This window comes from Silurus meridionalis, chromosome 22, assembly GCF_014805685.1.
Source record: "Silurus meridionalis isolate SWU-2019-XX chromosome 22, ASM1480568v1, whole genome shotgun sequence".
NCBI lineage: Eukaryota > Metazoa > Chordata > Actinopteri > Siluriformes > Siluridae > Silurus > Silurus meridionalis.
The window spans coordinates 15,218,392-15,240,330 of record NC_060905.1 but is presented as its reverse complement, the minus strand read 5'-3'; the positions used below and the strand labels follow the sequence as shown (position 1 = coordinate 15,240,330).

The window sequence follows — 21,939 nt, the reverse complement described above, 5'->3', positions numbered from 1 at the left end:
ATGTTAGTATGAGCACAAATAAAAGATTGCTGAAATAAGGTATTATAAACAGCACCTTTAATGCCTAAATGTCAGAAAAAACACATGGCCATCACCTTTAATGCCTCAAAGTCCCAAATATACAAAATGCCCATCACATTTAATACCCCAAAGTCCCTCAAATACCAAAATGCCCATCATCTTTAATACCCAAACATCCCAAACACGCTTTAGTTTCCCAGCTCAGTGTTTTGTCTGATATCCTAATAAAATTATTGCGCCATATATGTTTAAAAACGGTTGTGTTGTTTTGCTTGCCACACTGCGGTTTGGCGGACCCCCACTTCCCTCCACCGCAAGCCGATTATTGGAACGAACCATTCTCTTGGTAAATAAGGTGGTGCACCTGTCACATGGACACTCCCTACGTCAACAAAACGAAAGCCACACTACAGATCGTGGTTATATCGTTTACAAAAATCGAAAGATTCTTTATTTCATGCTAAAATGTGATGTTTAAGCTGTTGTAGTGATAAAAAACGCTGGTTTCATTTTTTGTCCTCCCCCCTTTAATGATGAGCGAGAATGTCCGCAAGAGCACGTATTCTGCAATGGCGTTGCTTAGTGGTGTGTGTGTGTGTGTGTGTGTGTGTGTGTGCCCGGGTCTGGTGTCAAGGCGTTTAACGGTATGCTGAAGGTGTATTGTAAGGGAATTCAGCCCTAAAAAGGTTTACTATGTAGGAATATCTAGCCAAGCATCGATTAGTTTCTTGGAGGAGGAGCTCCGTCTGATCTCCATCTGATCTTCATCTGATCTCCATCTGATAGAGCATCAGTTTTGATCTAGAGGATGTAAGTCAGCCTTTTGTTGTGAACATTGTAGCAGCAACAGCACAGGAGTTGAGTACTAGTTAGTTCTGCTTTCTTTTTGATTCGATTTCCTGTTCTTTTCTACCCCAAAACGTGTGTGTGTGTGTGTGTGTGTGTGTGTGTGTGTGTGTGTGCTGTTTATGCACGCCTTATTTGTGTGCATGCAAAACGTGTTTGTTGATGGAAAGGGTGGATGTTGGAGGCAGATGTCAGCGTCTCACTGGAGTGAGTCTACAGGACCCCAGTCCCTGTCTCTGTACAAGTGTCGCAGTTTGGTGTATACACCCGTCTTTTTGGACTTTCAGAACGTGTGAAAGGGTAGATTTTTGTACAAGAAGACATTTCAAACCACTGTGATTTCCTGTTCACCCCTCCTTCCTGTTCTTCATGATGAACATTTCTGCCTGGGTGAGATGTTTTGCTTTGCATCAACAGATCATGGGTTTTTGGTTTTCTCATTTAAAAGCTATGTAAGATTTTCCAGATCTTTGTTTAATCCTAGAGCAATTTCCTGAAACTTCATAAAGCCAAATGATGCCTAAAAGTGATTTTTGTCCCTATCTTGATGTTCACAGGGGCCTAGTTTGTTTCTAATACAGCAGTAATTCAGATAAATATACCTCCCTGTGCGCAGGTCATAGTCCCTCTTGGCAATTCACCCTCTTGATGGATGGTCTGGGGCGGTGGACAGTTGCACAGCTTCTGTTTTTTTGGCAAGACGTGCCTCTGTGTTATGGGTTTGTCCTTGTCGTTATGTTGAACAATTTGCGATCGTGGCGTTTGCTGTTGTAAAGAACCGCAAAGGCCGTTTCATTTTTGAGCTCTATTTCATTAGTGTGCACTCAGTGAATTATGCTGCACCAAGTTCTTTTGGGGAAAAAAAGTGGTGGCCCTACCCTCACAGAAATGATACAGCAGTGCTGTTTGCAAGGAAACATCCAAATTTGCACGACAGTTTAACTACTTCAGTCTAATGTCCTTTTTTTTCACTCTAGGATACTCTGAGGCTGCACAACAGAATGTAATACTGAATCGCCAAATTGACTGTGAGTGATGCTTCTCCACCTCTGAAAGCCAATATCTCCTCCGTCGTCGAGGCAAAGATGCTGAAGACGGAGGCTTCCTCTGAGAGGACCACCCTGAGGAGTGCCTCTCCACACAGGAATGCCTACAGGGCAGAGTTTCAGGCTCTCAAGAAGGCCTTTGACCAGCCAAGACAGGATGGCGACAACAAGAGCAAAGATCCGGAGCGGATCCGACAACCCCGGGGCCGGCAGTACGGGGCGCACGTCAGCCGAATCAAGGACATGTTTATGCAGATGGGCACAGACAATATCAGTTCTGGAAAGCCTCGAGGTAGAGAAGAAACATCTCCACAGAAACTTACCAAGCCGACAAATTTCATTAATCGGGCGGATGGATCAGTGATTAAACTCCAGCAGGGAGAAAAAACCAGCACCTCAAAGTTCTCAGAGACAAGGAAGCTGTTCGAGCAGAGCTCCAGAGATACATCACAGTCTCCTGTGTACTCCTACGGCAGAGACAAGAGGGGTTCTCATGAGCATTTGGACGATTGGAGAGGAGCACGATCCAACAGGGGCAGCACAGACTCCTTAGACAGTCTTTGCTCACGAACAGAGGCGTCTTCACCAACAGTCAGCCAGCTTAGTGCTGTGTTTGAGAATTTAGACCATCAAGGACCGGGTTCCACTATCCGACGAGGCGGACGCGCTCTTTATTCCCCAGACGGCTCACTAAGACACGGGGACGCCAGCGAGGATGACGCCAGCCTTCGTCAGTCTCCATCACTAGGTGGGTCCAGGACACGTGTTGTTGGGAGTAAGAACACTCTTCCGGTTTCGTCCTCCTCAGAAGATCTTCTCAGTCCCAGTCCTTTATCTGAGCAGGCAAAGGCTGTCGAGGAGAATAAGGCCCAGGAGAGAACTGTGGCAGAACATGGGGATGTAGGAACCAGCAAGAGTATAGATGGATCTAGTGAGAACAAGCAAGATGAAGATGGTGCTGAAGTTTGTACAAACACGCCTGAAGTCAGTGCCACAACATTGTGCGACCAACCACAAAAGGATACATCTGACTCAGCAGCAGATATCAAGGATATTGAGGAGCCTAAAGATGATTCCAGCCGGATAGCAACGTATAACACGGCGGAGCCCAACGAGGAATACTGTGCCAATGAGAGGGTTATTTTCAATGCTGACGGAGATGCCTGCTACGAGGGCTGGGAAGAGAGCTGCACCGACGTGGATGATGATTTGTATGGGGATGAAGATGTTTGCTATGATCCTGGATCAGAGATCACTGAGGTTCCTGGTCTTCCGGAGGAGGAGAAGGAAGATATTCCTCCAAAGCGGAAAATTCGATTCAGTACTGCCGCAATAACGGTACGTTCTTCCACGTGCAATTGTTACTATGGTTTTATTAAACACACACATTCAAAGAGCATAAATTACTTAAAGGAGATACGAACAATTCATATTATCATTGTAATCTATTCATTGAATAGTAGTTACCAACCTATCTGATGGCTTTAAAACTTTTTATGAATCAATTATTGCTCACTAAACCATGTAACTTATTGTATATTGAAATAAGCTTTTATAACATTTGCTTAGTTTTTAGTTTAGTTTAAAAATTTTACATTCTGGGGGGGAAAAATGTCTGAAGTTTAACCTTTGAAAAACTGCAGTTGGAGCCATGCAAATGACTAGCATGATGTCATCCTGATTTGTTTGTGCTTTTTTAGCATAACATCTCTGAAACCGAATACTGTATTGTACAGTGAACGTTTTCAACTATCGCAGTTTTATTCGTGAATTTGATCTGTCAGGAGATGATGATTAGGTTTCTACAACAGCAACTATGACATTAGTGTCGGTAATCCAAATCAGAGGTTCATACAGTATACATGTACTCATTCGAATGAATTAGAAACAACTTTGGACATTCGGTACCATCTGGATGAGGACCGGTTTCCTTTGGAGTCTGGTTCTTCTTAAGGTTTCTTCCTCATGCCATCTCAGGGAGTTTTTCCTTGCCACAGTCGCCACTGGTTCGCTCATTAGGGACAAACTTACAATTCTTTTATTAGCGCTTTATCTGTGTAAACCTGCTTTGAGACAATGTTTATTGTTAATATAATGTATATAAAAATAAATTAAACTGAAATTTATACCAAACAAGCTTAGCCTAACAAATGGATTTAAAAATGTATACAGTGGAACCATGATATTTTCGGATAGTTGGCGAGAAGCCGCGAGTGTCTCGAAAGTCCGGAGTAATATTTCAAAACAGAGTTTGTACTAATAAATAACATACAAATGTTCGAAAAACTACTTTATTATTGTATTATTCATTTAAAGTAGTAAATAATTATTAATTTATGACAAGAAATTCACAATTTATGTTGTACAGTACATGTACAATTACCCTTGAAAAAGGAACCATCAAAAGGGGAGTCAAAACCTCGCCTTTTTTTGTTACTTGCGAGGGGTCATAGAACGTAACCCCCGTGAGTATCGAGGTTGCACTGTATACTATTGGTATTGTGTAGATTTCTGACTAGATGTTCATTGAAGTTGTGATGTCATGGAATTGTGTTCAGCATGTTTTTTTTATGGTTCTTTGGTAATATAACTGCTGTTTTATGTCTTATTATGTTCGAGAGAGAGAGACAAACATGGTTAAGAGGCATGATACACCTTGTGGTACTATTGAAAAATAATTAACTTCCTGGTAATAACAGAAACTCTGCATCTCATCAGGACGCATCACCCCACCTCCTTTGTGTTTCATTTCGTACACATTATCCACCATGTCTTATTTATGCACAAGCTCTGAATGTATAGAAATGGCAATTTTGGCTTTGGCTGAGTTCTGGGTCCTCATCTTGCCTAATCAATGCAGTGTAATTTAAGTTAATGAGCATGCGGTGTCTTACACTGGCATTTGGACGGCCGTTCGTGTCTGTTGGGAGATGCGCACAAAAACAGCTGCTGCCCTCACAGCCCGTTTTTTTGGCTCAGTTTCTCGCTGTGTTCTTTCATGGTCTCTTGTGTTCATTTCACTTTTGTGTGAAATGATTCACGCCTAATCTCTCAGGAATGAACTGTGTGTGATTTCGTGTTGTTCTAACGAGAAGCACAGAGGTTTGTTTGCTTCTGTTTAGAAAATTGCTGGAGGTTGAAAAGTCCTACATCATTCTTGGTTTTTTTTTGTTAATAGTGCCTGTCTGAAAATAGTCTAAAAGATAATTCTAGAAAAACCTTAATAATCAATATTATACAGTCAATTAAAATCTTATGGACCATTTGCACTCCCCCCACCATCAGATCAATGACCTTTGATTTAGTCATTTAGAGAACAGACAATACAACTGCAGTTTATGGTTATTCTGTTTGCACTATTGATTAGCTATGATATTTCATGCCTTTTGGACACCATTTACAATTAGCAAGATGGTGTACAGACAGAAATAAGAAAAATGGAAACATTTCTCTGGTCAGTATATTTGTATAAAGCAGTAGAAGTGGATGTTAAGACTAATATTATTATTACATTACATTATGCATTATTATACAATACATTATTAATAGTTACTATTATTAAAAATGAATAGTTATATTTTACCTATAACACAATGCTTTGTACTATAGTATTCTTCATGTGAAGATTAGCTGCGTATATATCAGGCTTTTATAACTGTATACAAATTTTATGTAATGTTCTGTAATAATGCAGTTGAATCAAACTGGAGCTTCTACTTGTTCTTTGCTTTTTGCCATTTTGTCTTATTTTTTATATAAATTGCTATAACAATAGCAACTGGTTATTATGAATACAAATAATTATACTCATTATAATAATTTCATATCATACAATGATAGATCACAAAAAGGCCTGTTAAAATTGAAGAGTTAATAACGCATTAACACAAAAGAATTTTAGCAGCACAAATTTTTATTAATGCAGCACGCATTTAAAAATATAAATAAATATAAAAGAGGCGAAATCAAACCTTTCAACGCAAACACATTTATTTACAGTTTTCCTTCTTTACTCACACATACATTTTTCTAAAATTTAATCACTTAAAATTGTTTTACTGATGTGTTTTAAATCAAGCACCAAAATTCTCCGTGCAGCACACAATTAAAACCGTCCGTGTGGAAACATAGCAAAAGTTCTATTTGGCGTCCTGATGATTTACGTAATTCATTTTTTTTATTTTAAGAATATACAATAATTTACAAGAAATGTTTGTCTTCATTCTTTATGTTGAGTTTGGTTTCACTAAAAATAAACATACATTTGCATAAAGCATCCATATTTGTCCATGCTCATGTTAATTAGAGTATTAAAAACTTGTAAGGTACATTTAGAGCAGATAAATATGTGCGATTTAGTTGCGGTTGATCACGAGTTCAAAGAGTTTTCTTTATTTTCATGACTATGAAAATTGTAGATTCACACTGAAGGCATCAAAACTATGAATTAACACATGTGGAATATATATACCTAGCAAAAAAGTGTGAAACAACTGAAAAATGTCATATTCTAGGTTCTTCAAAGTAGCCACCTTTTGCTTTGATTACTGCTTTGCACACTCTTGGCATTCTCTTGATGAGCTTCAAGAGGTAGTCACCTGAAATGGTCTTCCAACAGTCTTGAAGGAGTTCCCCGAGAGATGCTTGGTACTTGTTGGCCCTTTTGCCTTCACTCTGCGGTCCAGCTCACCCCTAAACCATCTCGATTGGGTTCAGGTCCGGTGACTGTGGAGGCCAGGTCATCTGGCGCAGCACCCCATCACTCTCCTTCTTGGTCAAATAGCCCTTGATGCCTTCAGTGTGACTCTACAATTTTCATAGTCATGAAAATAAAGAAAACTCTTTGAATGAGAAGGTGTGTCCAAACCTTTGGTCTGTACTGTATATATATTAGTCAAGACACAAAATGTAGGATTTGTATTTTGTTTTCTATTTATAAATTGCCTGAGCAGGCTCTGTGGTATAAATGTGAAACCGGTACTGCTCTGTGCTTTTTAACGGATCTGTTTTCTCCTACCACTTTTTTCAATTTATTTATAGCCCTTAGGCTATTGAAAAGCAACTGTCTTTTTATAAACAGAGTAGTACAGAGAGAGTAAATAGAGAGTATCGGCTTTCTGAAAATTGGCATTGTGTAGGCTGGGTTAACATTTGACCAGGCTGAATTGTTGAATGGCCCTTGGCCTTAGTTCATCAGACAAAAAGTGCTCATTAATCAAATGCAATATTAGACTCTGTCAGGTCTCATACTTACTGTAGAACAAACAATGCTCTGTCTCCAGTACCACACTTTAAAGTGGTTTGTTAAAATGCAACCGCTCTTATCAGACTTATGACAGATTATTTCTTCTAACAGCAATGCAAAAAAACAAAACAAACAGATTACACATTTCTTTTTCTTGTATCATTTCCTAGCAAAATAGAAAATTGATAAATTGGTACAATATTAAAGTAAAGGTTTTGAAATACACATTTTTTTTTAACAAAGCTCTAGCGCATGCTAGCTCTCATTGTTGTGACCTCAAGCAACATCTCACTAAAGGAACATGAGATGAGCCATAGTGAGACATTAGTGTACTACTGATTTCTTTAAAAATATTCTTCACTCATTCTCCAGTCTTCTCTTTTTTGTATGCTTTGGGCCAATGTTTGGCAGTGATGCCTTATATTAGCAAAGAAGGGCTTCGAATCTTAGAAGAAGCTGGCTGTCCTGGGGCCCTCTAATTTATCTGCGTTATTGTCCACTTCTCTCTGAAACTCTGTCCTGCTTTCCTCACTGGCTCTCTAAGTGGTTTTTCTACGGCTTACTAAAGGTTTTTTTAATCTACCTTCTAAATAACTGAAAAAAGGTCACGACTGACTTGCGATACATTATAGGACAGGGATGACTTACGATATTTACACTTCGCTTAAGGGCGGTGTTCCTGGTGAAGCATTAGAAACCCTGCACAGCACAATAGTATATTCACACTAACAAGTGACAAAGCGACTTTTGTCATTTCCTTCTTACGGGCGTTAAATAGGATGCAGTTTCAGCAACACAGACAGCACTAATCGACAAAGCGATGGCTGGACAAGTGACACATGAATTGAGACTTTTAATTTTATTCAGTTTGCTAGGACAGGGAAAAATCCACATGCTTGGCTATTTATTGAAATAAATCCTGTGTGATCAAGCCAGGTCAAGTGTCATTTCAGCCGTATACAGTACAGTAGACTGTAGGAGTTCCCCCTTGGCTTTCCCCAAGACACTTACATGGACTGACATTTTTCGGTTCCTCTCAACTAGATAGAAAGTGAATGTACTTCTGCTGAGTGTACATATTTTTACAGACAACCTTATCAAGAGCAACTTCTTTTTATATGCTGAGAAGTTGAGTTGTGGGCCTTACTTAAGGGTCTAGCAGTGGCAGCTGGTCGGAGCCAAAGTCCAACATCTTAACCACTGAGCTACCACTTCCCCATAATATGTTCTGTACTGCTAGTACACTGAGCTATTAATCTACTGGGCAGTGCATGGCCACAAGTATTAATAGTATTATAAGTATCTTGCAAAAGAGATCAATGAGTTTTATACATGTTATATAAATGTTCCCAATTAACTATTATTATCCAATATACTATACTATAATATAGTATATTGTAGCAACATTCACTACACAAAACCACAGGTGGAATGAGCGACTCGCAATCCGCTGAAGTTATAAGCATTAAGTCGGATTTATAAAGTCTTTTTTCGTCATTTCTGTTGACATTTAGACAGTTGTATGACTTGAACGTTATGACAGCCGACTTTAAAGCTCAGTGCAATTTTGCGTGCTTTAAATAACCGGTAATAATGTGAAACGTCAACCCATGTCTTTTCACGTTGAAGCTGAGCTGGAAATCAGTTGTCATGGCACGCGCCTGCTGTCAGCAAAAGACTGTCAATTTGCTCGGATGTGATGTCATCTATAGGGAAGCACGTAACCTATATTATACCTGATGCCTAAAGGAATATTACTAAAGTAATTGCTTTTGTATATGTCAGATATCCTACAATGCTTATGTTGGTGTTGTGTACTCCTAGGGCAGTGGTGGTTCAGTGGTTAAGGCTCTGGGTTACAAATCATAAGGGGGATCAAGGAGGGGATCAAGTCTCAGAACCACCAAGCTGCCACTGTTGGGCCCTTGAGCAAGGCACTTAGCTTTATCTGCTGCATGGTTGCCAAACCATGGCTGACCCTGTGCTCTGAGCCCAGCTTCCTGACAAGCTGGGATATGTTACTACCTGGAAGTGCAGTGGTTGTTCAGTTGTTAAGTCTCTGGGTTACTGATCGGAAGGTCGGGGGTTCAAGCCCCAGTATTCCCACTCTAGGCCCTTTACAGGGGTGCTGTATCATTGTCCATCCTCACTCTGACCCCAGCTTCATAACATTCCTTGCTAGGATATGTGAGAACTTTTTTCACTGTGCTGAAATGTATATGTGACAAGTAAAAGCCACCTTTACCTAAAAACAACAATTTTAGTTTAAGGTTTGTGACCTTGAGAGAGAGAAGCCTTTCCAAAAATCTAAAAGACTCGCTTAAATATTGTGCCATGTACAGGCACCGTTTAATGCTGTGTTTTCCATGCAGCTTTTAGTGAAGAGGCCGAGCTACAAAATTCAGTTGTCATGACATCCCTCAGAACACATTCCACATTAAGTCTTCTGTCAAGAAAATGTCTTATTTTATTCACATTACATTATCAAGACATCCAAAGTCCCCTTAATGATTCCTGAAGACTGTTGAATTGTATTTTTAAATGCAGGTTTATGGAGCTATAAAGCACATATCATGTAGCTCTATCTTTCTAAAGATTATCACCTGTTTATTCCAGTGTTCCTGAGCCTCGTGTCTGAGTGAAGCCATTAATGGTATTGATTGTGCCGATCAATGTAAAAGTAAACGTACCTCATTTTAAGCTTCCTGGCAGGTTTGTAGTCTGACTAGACTCCTTCTTTTGGAGTTTTTGTCAGAATATTGGAATTTAATTTTTTACTACAATCATTTCACAGTTAGTCATGGTGTATGATTAGATAGCTAACTCACTTAGAATTTTTCTCAAAATACAGGTTAAATTCAAAATATGTGAAATAAAGGAAGTTTTATCTTCTCAGGTTTCACACTTACAACAAACAATGCTCTGTCTCCAGTAGGACACTTAAAAGTGGTTTGTTAAAATGCAACTGATTTTTTATTAGTATTGTTTAACACATGGCAGGCTATTTATCCTACAGCAATGAAAAAAACAAACTGCACATTTCTTTTTTTTTTGTACCATTCCTATTGGTGTAGAAAATGGATAAATGGGTACAATATTAAGGTAAAGTCTTTTTAAAAACAACAAATTTTTGAACAAAGCTCTAATGCAGGCTGGATCTTTGCTGAAACGGCCAAAAGAGTTAACTATGTGATGCTTCGATTGAAAAAGTGTGCTTAGGATACTAGTTGGCATTTGTATACCGATGTTTTTTTAATTTTTTAATTTTTTTATTATAGTTTTATTGATGTCTTCTTAAAACTTAACCAAAAGCCGATGAGTTAAGGATGCATTGTTTTCAACATATCTGCACCGGTCAAAAATGATTGATTTATATATAATTATTAGTAGATGTGCTATACTGTTATTATTTATAAATCCAGATCCAAGATCCAGATTAAATTCCAGATTAATTCCAGATAGAAAGACCAGATATTAGCCAAATTCAAACATATAACATTATATATATATATATATATATATATATATATATATATATATATATATATATATATATATATATATATATATATATATATATATATATATATATATATATATATATATATATATATATATATATATATAATATATACAATACAGACCAAAAGTTTGGACACACCTTCTCATTCAAAGAGTTTTCTTTATTTTCATGACTATGAAAATTGTAGAGTCACACTGAAGGCATCAAAACTATGAATTAACACATGTGGAATTATATACATAACAAAAAAGTGTGAAACAACTGAAAAATGTCATATTCTAGGTTCTTCAAAGTAGCCACCTTTTGCACTCTTGGCATTCTCTTGATGAGCTTCAAGAGGTAGTCGCCTGAAATGGTCTTCCAACAGTCTTGAAGGAGTTCCCCGAGAGATGCTTGGCACTTGTTGGCCCTTTTGCCTTCACTCTGCGGTCCAGCTCACCCCTAAACCATCTCGATTGGGTTCAGGTCCGGTGACTGTGGAGGCCAGGTCATCACCCCATCAGCACCCCATCACTCTCCTTCTTGGTCAAATAGCCCTTGATGCCTTCAGTGTGACTCTACAATTTTCATAGTCATGAAAATAAAGAAAACTCTTTGAATGAGAAGGTGTGTCCAAACTTTTGGTCTGTACTGTATATATATGTTATATGCAAAGCAAAGGGCACGTGTTAATATGCCCTGTATGAAATACGCATAATCATTGTAGTATGAAAAATTTACATTCTTGAAACATTCCCATCTTTGTAAGTGGATGTTGGAAGTTGGAGTTGCATGCTAAATTACATTTCATTATCATATCATTAATTGATGTGTATGTCCATAAATTATATCCTGTGGAAAGAAAACGGATGGTATATGTCTTTTTGTTTTGTTTTATTGTTATGTGAACCCCTATAAATGGCTGATTAATGACAGTGATGCAGTAAAACCTAGTTTATAGCGATTTACATTCCATGAAAATTTCAACCCATGACACTGCTTCTGCAAAAGAATGAAAATAGAGATAAGACAGAGGACAAGGAACGTGCAGTGCAGTGTTTCGATCTTTTTAAATCAGGTTTTAACACTCTGTCCAGCTTGTCATTAGGCACGTTAGTGACCACACGACTGATTGTCTTTTTCTAGAAAACCGTGGGACGATTCCAATCGTAGATCTCCATCCTGTTGTGTTTTATTTATTTTTACATTTCTAATTTTGTCATTGTGGAAAGATGTGGAAAAACACTACCTAACATGAAACCATTGTAGTCTGAATTTTTAAACATGAATTAAATAACGAAATACTTGATGCTCATGTTGGGTTGCCAGATATTTGTTTATATTTTGGTGTCCTGGATAATCAGGTTTTCTATTCCTATCCAGACCTACAGACCATCCTTTACCAGCGAGGTAGAAAATGAATGTGCAGCACGTTCATATACGTGTGCTCTCGAGTGTCCTTGAGAGTTCTTTTTCTCTATTCTGGGCAGCATTTAAAGGGTGTGACGATGTGTTGCATCAGAAAATGCTGGCTCTGGTTGTAACATCCTGATTCCTTAATTGAATTAAGTGGATTTGAAAATCTCGGAGCGACTGAATGAGTGCTAAAATGACCCGGTAATTACACACTCCATCATTATATTACACAATCCTGTCTAAAGTTCCTTTTGCTTTTATCTTCGCATTGCCCCTGAACAAAAATATACGAGCATATAAAATATAAAACAGCTAATAGGAGTTGCATGTTTGACGAGGATTTTTTTTTTGTATATTTATCAGCTCGTGTCTCATAAAGATCGCCGTATATTGCATGAATCATTATCTAAACAAAATAAGTGTCTTTCCTGTGCTTTATCACTGCAGGTGAACGATGTTAAGTCCTTTAATGCCATTGGTTTTGTTCTCTGACTGATTTTTCATCAGTAAAATCCTCTTGAGCACTTGAGAAGGTGGCTTTAATTCCATTAAAAAGCCCTACAGTGTATTCTGATTTGGTGAGGCTGAACTGCTGTGTCAGCTAACTGCCATTTTCGCATCTGAAAATAAAATTTTATATTTGCCTTTAAGAACATTTTTCTTATGTTCCCGAAACACTCTGAATTTTATTTTCAGAAGAAATGCATCTCATACTGGTTTAACAGTATGCCTGCATGGTGCATGCTAACAGCCTGCTATAAATACTCCATTTTTAGAAGGTTCATGAAATGTACAAGGTGTTCGTGAGTCACGGATTTGTGCCTTTGCAACAGATTTTGTCACTCAGGCTCAGAGGGTGAGACGCATGAATGCTCAATATTTTTCCATAGATGATGTATGAGGGCACTTCAGCCATCTTTGGATTATGAGCTGATCTATGGTCCTATAATTTGATAGGAATGTAAATTTTAGTGTGAATGTAAATTTTAGTAGAAGTGATAACAGTAACGGTTTATAGAGTAAGGCCCTTATTATAAAACCATGAAGTGTTTTTCATAAGTGAAATGTGTCATGCAATATATATATATATATACACCCTGTGTGGACAAAAGTATTGGGACATCTGACGTTTCCAGTCGTATTTTGTTCTTCCCCAAACTGTTTTCACAAAACTGGAGGAAGACAATTGTATCGGATATTTTTGGATGCAATGAATTTTCCCTTCTCTTGAATTAGAGAACAAAACCTGTTCCAACATGACATTGCCCTGTGCACAAAGTGAGTTTCTGAAGAGACGGTTAACATAAATTGGAATGGAAGATCTTGAGTGGCCTGCTATCGAGCACAGACCTCAACCTTATTGAACACCTTGGGGATTAATTAGAATGCTGGCAGCACCCCAGGCCTTCTCACCTCACCTCACATCAGTACCTGACTTTACTAACACCCTTGTGACTGAATGAGCACAAATCTCCACACTCTAATATGAGGTAGAACAGCTTCTCAGAATAGTGGAGGTTATTATAACAGTAAATGGGGACTAAATGTGGAATGGGATGTTCAGAAATCACATACTAGTTTTTTGGTAACGTGTCAACAAACTTTTGTCAATACAATGTATATTTTATCAGTAGAGTAGTTGTTGTTTTTGTTTGTTTTAAAGCTAAACTGCTTTACAGGTTACTTTTAGATGTCAAAATGAATAAAAATGTGTAAAAAGGTATTTTCACAAAAATGCATGTTATTGTTATTAAGAGAAACCGATTACTGTGTTAATCACATTCATTTTTGTTAAATTTCAATACATCCACAGTAAGATGGTCAGAGTCAGGACAGGAATATGTAAGAGCATATGACAGTAATTCAACCTGGATGAGATGCCATTTCATTACAGGGCACATCCTACCTGTGGCAGGCCTGTCAGATTATATGCAGTATACAGTTGCATCATCCAGTCCTGCCCCTAACTGTCTAATACCTGTGGAAGACTGAAAACCTAATGTGTTCAGACTTCATTTGTGTCAGGTACAAGTTACTGTATTATAGTAAACAAGTCTGCTGTAGCTACAAGCCTTCAACATGAACATTTATAATAATTACTTTATGAAATCAGTAAAGCTTGCAAAAACCGATGTGAGGATTGTCAGATAAACTAAACCTAGATATACTGTATTACTTGTAGCTAACATATTTATTGAATTTTTATTTGAAATTAAACAACCCATTGTTTTATTTTCTTAATTTATTCTCATACCTGTTTTTGCATGGAACACTAGCCATGATGAGAGAATCTATGGTACAACTGACCAACTTGTTAATTATCAGTTTGATGGAATTTGTCATTAGTCCATCATACTATCTTTAGTCATCTCAGACATCTGAATTTAGTGTAGCCAGTCGTTCTACATTAAGGTAAAACTGAAGAATACAAAGGAAACCCATTGAGATGTGAAGAATATGCACAACCTCAACTTTTATTTTAGTATATGGTTAAAAAAAAAAAGTTGTATAATAATTGTAAATGCAAATGACACATTTATGTGCCACATTATTGCCAACTCTTGAATACCAAGTAATCCTTACATATATTGTGCGTTCATCAGAACTACTTTTATTACAATCTAGTGGTAAATCTTTAACCATTACAGGCAGTCATTTCGTTTGTAGTTATAGCCCAGTTAAAATTACTTTGACCTGAAGAACACCTGAATACACCCTGCAAAAATATGTTCTTTGCTTAAATCTTTATTGATTGCCCTAAAAATTGCCCTTGGACTCTTATGAGTTTCAAATAAAAGGCTTTTCTATTAGAAGTGAGTATAGAGAAAATGACCCATATGATACCGATGTGGGAATTTAAACGGAAGCAAAAACCTGAACCGAATGAATGCGTTTGGAGAAACTGCAATTTGGTTTTATCTTTCCTTTAGCAATGTTCAAGCTTGTGAGAAAAGAGTTTCTAATATATCCATTGAGGAAGAACATGAATAACTTTTACATTAGAATTGCCCGGAAAAAAAGAAAAATGAGTAAAACCTTTGCTTAATATTTCCAATATCATTTTGTAATCCTGTGGCGAAGATTTTTTTTTTTTTACTATAAATAACGCAGAACTGAGCCAAAGTCGAGTTGTACAGTATACTTGTGTAACAGAAAGATACCTCTGTGGTTGTTCTGGACAGGAAAGTTCCTAGCTGGCTGTATCTGGAGTGAGCACTCACACTTTTACCTCAAGTTCAGGCTTTTTTTTCTTTCAGAGAGACAGGCATTGTTTTCAGTCTGCTGTGAGTACAAATAAAAAAACGATACTGTGTTCTGCCCTGACACACTGTCCTGCATTGTTCTACGACCCTGTGGCTATATGAGCAGGCTTTACACTCAGTCGTACTGAGCTCGCTTTACGACACAGAAATGATTCTCAGTCAGCTTTCAAAGCTGCCTCTGTGCTCCTAATTAAATAAAACCTAGGCTTCATATTCTTTAGAGAACTACCACAGAGTCATTAGCTTTAGAAGCATCACATCCAGAGGAAAGATTGTTGTAGTTCATCTTGACATAAGAAAGAACTGCACTTTAACAAAAGTACAATGGAAATATTAGATTTGCTTGAGTAAATCCCACCTTCATAAATCCAGTCCGTTGCAGAAATTAATATACTGTATGCATCAAGAGACTTCAGTCTTTATTGTTTGCTATTTGAGATGCCTTTAGGGTGAAACAAGAAGGAAGCAGTTGTTTGTCATTTTTAGAGTTTCTTGTTTAAGCTCTCGCTTGGGGAATCTCTCTCACGCTGCGTTAGTGAAATGTTTGTTGGTTGTAAAGGAGCTCAGTGCTACTGACTCAAGATCGAGATTGAAGACTGACAGGGAGTGTATTCCTGGGGAAATAAGTTACAGTCAGAATCAGCAATTTGTTACAAGGGTGAAAAAGGTAAATAAATTTTCCCCACTCCAGGCTAAAATGAAGGACAGTTTGTATGCAAACTATGGGCCTGCCTTATATGAATGTATTCTCATATTAATATTTATGCCTGCCTATGGACAGTTGCTTTTTGTAAAAAGGTTGAGTACCAGAGCTGCTCAAGGCCTACAGTACTCAGGATTTAATGCAGGGAGGTCCAATCTTTTTCACAAAGGGGCCAGTGTGGGTGCAGGTTTTCATTCCAAACAAAAACTCTGGTCATTGAAAAATACAATCATTAGATTTAAACAGGTAGAATTTGGTGTGAACTTGATTGGCTTTGTGAAAAAGATTGGATACCCCTAATTTAATGGGTTTTTTTTTCCTAATTATTCAAGCATCCAATCAAACAATTAAAGTTACATTCATATCATATTCTTCCTATATTCTCTTTCTCATTATAATTTTGACCTATTTTTTTTAGAAAAAAACACCATTGCTGTAATATCAGTTAATCCGGCTGTAACCTGTCTGTCTGTAGAGGGAGAACACGAGTGTGTGAACTCATCATAGTATTTATTTTGGGCAATCCAAGAATCACTGGGAGATTATACATAAGTAGGCAACGTGACTGAATATATTAATAACATGTCCTGTATATATTCAGAAGCGATGATGCAAGTGAGAGTCGGAAAACTGAAAACAATCCACGAGGAAACAACTCTCAGAACTGTGTGGCAATACTACCAGTAGAAATGGAGACAAATAGGTTTAAATATCCAAAACTAATTAAAGGCTGAACACAGAACAGATGCACACTTTAGAGAAACAAACCACGAGAGACTCAGGAATAGGACTGGAAACAAGAGAAATGCAAATCCCAACCTTTTCACAGAATAGAAATATATACAGCAGTGTGAGAATACATGTTTTGGATATAGCCCAAGCATTTGTACCATGGAAGATGTTTCTGCTTATTATCTTCTACCATTATCAGAATCTCTCTAGCGTTACAGAAGTGTTACAAGAATTAATCAAAAAAATTGTCTTTCAGGCCAGCTTGCTAATATGGCTGTATTAGCTTGCTACCACATTGCATAGTGCGTTATTGTGCTATTTGTGTGTTAATATGACCTGACACTTCTGTGTTGGTTAATCTTTGACATGATTGCCAGTCCTAATTTGTGTTCTGTTTACTTACACTGAGTATAATACACAGGAGGCAATGCATTGTTGACAGGGAAAAGTCTTCTTTCTATTATCATGCCCACAGCAATATGTAATTTGCAGGTGTGTCTTTGGACATTAGTGCATGATGATGATTTGGCACGTGTTTGGAAACTATTATTATCTCTGACTGTTTAATAGTATAAAGCACGTTAGTGTTTTTTTATGTACCTGAAATCAATAATGATTGTGCACATTGTACAGCATAGGTTTAATGTCTCTTGCCAGATTTTGTCAAGAGGAAGTGTAGAAACTAAGGCAACAATAATCCGTATGAATTTCTACACATCATTTTTGTTTTTAAAACAAAACTTTTGTTTTCTATTGTTTCCCAAAAGTTTCTCCTCCACACTGAAACGTCTGAAAATGCTTACATTTACATTTGCGGCATTAAGCAGACGCCCTTATCCAGAGCGACGTACAAAAGTGCTTTGAGTCTCTAGTAATAAATAAATCTATACTGGTACACAAGATTACAAACTTAATATAAATATAACTCTTGAATTCTACAAAGCAAACCTGGAAAGTGCTAATTTAAGTGTTTAAGGAAGAGGAAGGTCTTCAATCGTCGCTTGAATATAATCAGGGACTCCACTGTACGGACATCTAGGGGAAGTTCATTCCACCACCTCGGTGCCAGAACAGAGAAGAGCCTTGAAGTATACTTACCTCTTATTCTGAGAGAAGGTGGTACCAGTCGAGCAGTGCTGGAGGATCTCAGACAGCGTGGTGCAGTGCGAGATGTGATTAGGTCTCTGAGGTAAGATGGTGCTGGTCCACTGCACGTGAGCATAACATTACTTTCTTGCTCTTCTAAATGTCGCGCCAATGACTTAAAATGCGTCATCGTTTTCGAAAGCCTGCATTTTGCAGTCCACACTGCGACGTGAAAACGGCTTTTTGAAATGGATAGTGTTGGTGAGCCTTTTCAAACTTTAGCGTTGATTGAAAACGATGTCTCGGTGTGGACGGAAGGCCAAATAATCAAATTAATAATACAATGGAAATATTAGATTTGCATAAATTTAAATATGCGTTTTCAGACAAAAATTTGTGAGGACATGGCCTAATACAGAATTGAAAACCAACACTAAAATAGTGACAGGGGTGACAAAATATAAGATACAACAAGACAAATTGATGTAGAAGTAACAAAGTATTCGCTTTATTGATAGCAATAACAGTAACTGTCTGGAACATTTGTCAGTACGGTAAATCTCTACAGATGGTGGACCTTTTAAGAGGATGTTGAATGCTTCTGGTGTGAGTCAGCATTATATGGCCACAAGGAAATGTTTAAGAATGTTAATGTGAGTGGTTTGTGCGGACGTAATGCCAAAATGTCTTGCTAAAGCAAGTTATTTGGGCATCCGCCATGACGCTTTGGATGAGTTGACACTAAAGAGGCACAGTTTAATGTGATCAGTGGTGGTTGGCCAAACTGAGGTGCCCTTCAGTGTTGAGTGTCAATACAAATGCACTTCCTAACCCTCCACCCATCCCAGCTCTATCATATCTTTTCTTGCTTTTATCATTCCTGCCCCGGTGTCTCTTGTTTTTTTCTTCTCGCACCTCGCAGTTAATCTTTGGCCTGGGCCCCAGCACTGTAGTCAAAGGCGGCCTGGCTCAGCACCACGTTATATGAATACTAATGGAGGAGAGCAAAATGACGCTGAGTGCTGGAACAAGCGAGAGGAGCAGTGAAAGGAAAGAGCCGTAATGAAGAGAGTGGGAGTGAAAAGATGGATGGTGGTGTCGCTACTGTATGACTTGCCCATGCAGTTCAGGGAGGATCATTCTTGGAATAGAGGAAAAGGAAGAAAGATGGCCAAATCTTACATCACCGCAAAAAAATCAAACATCAGCCATGCTTACTCTTGTTCACATTTGTCAAGTGTCAATTCACAGCTTTGTCGATCAGAAAGTAGCCAATGGGATATGACTGTAGTAGAGGAAGTAGCAAAAAGATTTTAATACATTTTAAGCTTAAATCTAGCACCATAAAAGGTTTTCCAGTTTTTTCACCTTGAAGGTGTTATTTAGGATCTTAATACAGGAAGATTTCTCATTGAAGGAGATGCCACTGCATATTAAACCGCTTTCGGAATCTATGAATGATAACATTTTATTCTACATTCTATATTACATTTGTGTACAAAATGGAGAGTTAAGCTCTAAACATATGTCAGTACTTACACAGAGAAACTTCTGTCTTTAGAATCAGGGTACTCGATATCAATAACATGTAACAGGGGTTAAATATATTGCCAAAACGTATCCAGATAAATTGCGATTATGAATGAGCAATATCTCTGATTTAGATGCTATTTCTTCTGGGTATTTAAGACTCCTGTGTAGGCTAGGCCATGTCCCGATCTACAATATTTTCAAATCATGGGGTCATTGGAACCCATCTCCATCGTAATTTGGGGACTACCTGTATCAATAGCCAAATACATGTGTTGTAGGGTGACAACGCATGTGTTTGCAGGGGAGTGGTGGCTCAGTGGTTAAGGCTCTGGGATCGGAAGGTCGGGGTTCAAGCCCCGGTATAGCCAAGTGCCAATCTTGGGCCCTTGAGCAAGGCCCTTAACCCTCTATGCTTCAGGGGTGCTGTATAATAGCTGACCCTGCGCTCTGAGCAAGCTGGGATATTTTCTCGAACGAATTTCACTGTGTTGTAATGTATATGTCACAAATAAAGGCTATTCTATTCAAACATATGGTAATGCCTCAGCATTATCTAGAAAAAAAACTGAAGGATTATCTTTTTGCTGTTTAAAAGTGCCTTTTTATTTTTTATCTAGCAAAGATTTTCCTCAAATCTAAATAATCACCTTGATTTTACATTGCATTAAGGATTCATATTGGAATCAGTGCCAGGTAAAAATCAGCAACTGCAATAATCCACATTGCCTTACAAGTCTATCTAATTTGGTATTCTATGACATTGATTTTCTTATTTTTGTTGCATCAGTGTAAAAGTTTGTAAAGGACTTAGACTGGAAAGAGTTCTTCCCAGACCACTGTGCTTCTATATACCTTTATGACTACACTAAAAGGGATTATATGTGTGTTATAGAGATGTAACAGTATGTGATTTGATATCAGTTCTCCATTTATCCTCAACAACCTCCTCAGAGTCATAGTGAATTCAGTTGGCTTCAAATTGATATGGGAAATAGAACAAAATGCATGAATGTTTAGCCCCTAGGATTCTCTTTCTAAACACACAGTGGTTTGAATCATTAAATAAATTGTGAATAAAAAAACATCTGGTTTAGACCACACCTAATTTGTGGTTACATTTGAGCATATACAGGTGGCATTGTGTTCCAGCCCCAGGGTGAAAAATAGAAAATTGATGGAAAAAATGCACATCTACTTTGGAATCTTTAATCCATAGTGCAATAATGTAGATGAGCTCACACCTCATATTATGTCTCTGGCAGACCGGTGAACATTTTTACAGATGCTATGTCTGGAAACCAGGCAGAATGCCATTTTTAGTTGGATGTGGGCATTGTGGGTGTAGCCAGGTAGAGAACAGCGAAATGTACTTAATAGTGCATGAAATGTTCTGGTAGTCCTCCACTGACAGGTGAGCCTGTCGACTCAGCGAATGCAAAACCCACCATTGGAGCAGCGTTTCCTTTAGGGATCACTGCCTCATGATACCTCATCTTTGTATCTCACACACCTACACTAGTGCTCTCATTCACTCACAATCTATCATGTTCTTTTTCACACTTTTGCCTTCTCGCTTTTTCTCACTTTGACCGTATTTAAATGCTTCTTGGCATGCTATGGGACATGTGAACCCACCATCATCCTCCATCTGTCATGATTTTGAAAGCATTTTTTGGACAGAAAGATGAAGCCAAAATTGTATTGTTGTATACCGGAAATATATTTTTTTGCTACATGATTAGGCACATACCGTCTTCTTACAAATATTCCGACAGTCTGTCTCGGTTCTCTTACAAACTTGGGCATAGACTGAAGCAAATGAGCAGGCTTATACACGCTGTAACGGCTCATCTATTGTTCTGCAATGTGGCTGCTCAATAATGCATGCCGCTTGATCAGGCTGCATTATTGATGATGGGATGTCCACAGTGACGATGCCTCTTCTCATATCACGCATTTGCAAAGCCACTCCTTCAGTCGTTGCTCCAATTGCTTCCGTTTCGAGTGCTTTTACACCTTTTATTTTTAGAGCACATCCTGCATATGATTTACGTCTCTAATGAACACGTGTCAGACGCTCCAGGCCAATTTTTTTTTTCGTCACTATTACGAGTTTAAATGAAGCTGGCGATTGTGTCGATAGTGACAGCTTGACATGGTTGGCAGTTTTCTTGTGCTGATAGATGATAACCGAGAGCTCAGCCTCCATCTGTGGGTGCTGGAGAATGTGTCACTTTGTGTTAGTCTTGACAACCTAGAGATTTTTTAATGCAAATTCAAAATCGATTTTGTTGTGCACCTTGATAAAGGAGATCAGATATAGATTTCTTTATTCATACATATTTATAGTTTCAATGGTCACATTGCACATTAGCTTTTAAAAAAGTATTATATTGTAAATATGGCAAGATATGTATAAAGAATATGACTGTATAGGAGGGGTTTATGTTCATGGTTCGGTACATACCGCGGTTTTTAAGTCACGGTTCGGTTCAGTTTCGGTACAGTTAGGGGAAGAAATGCAAAACATAAAATTGTTTGTCGTT

The 21,939-nt window shown here is 38.0% G+C and overlaps 1 protein-coding gene across 1 annotated transcript in view; it reads left to right on the top strand.

Moving 5' to 3' along the window:
* The first annotated feature begins 643 nt into the window (after positions 1-643).
* ppp1r9a (protein phosphatase 1, regulatory subunit 9A) overlaps positions 644-21,939 on the top strand; it is a 57,466-nt gene continuing 36,170 nt past the window's right edge. Inside the window, 2 exon segments of the mRNA XM_046835304.1 lie at positions 644-665; positions 1,845-3,251. Coding sequence (XP_046691260.1) covers positions 1,953-3,251 — 1,299 coding nt within the window. The 5' untranslated portion in view covers positions 644-665; positions 1,845-1,952.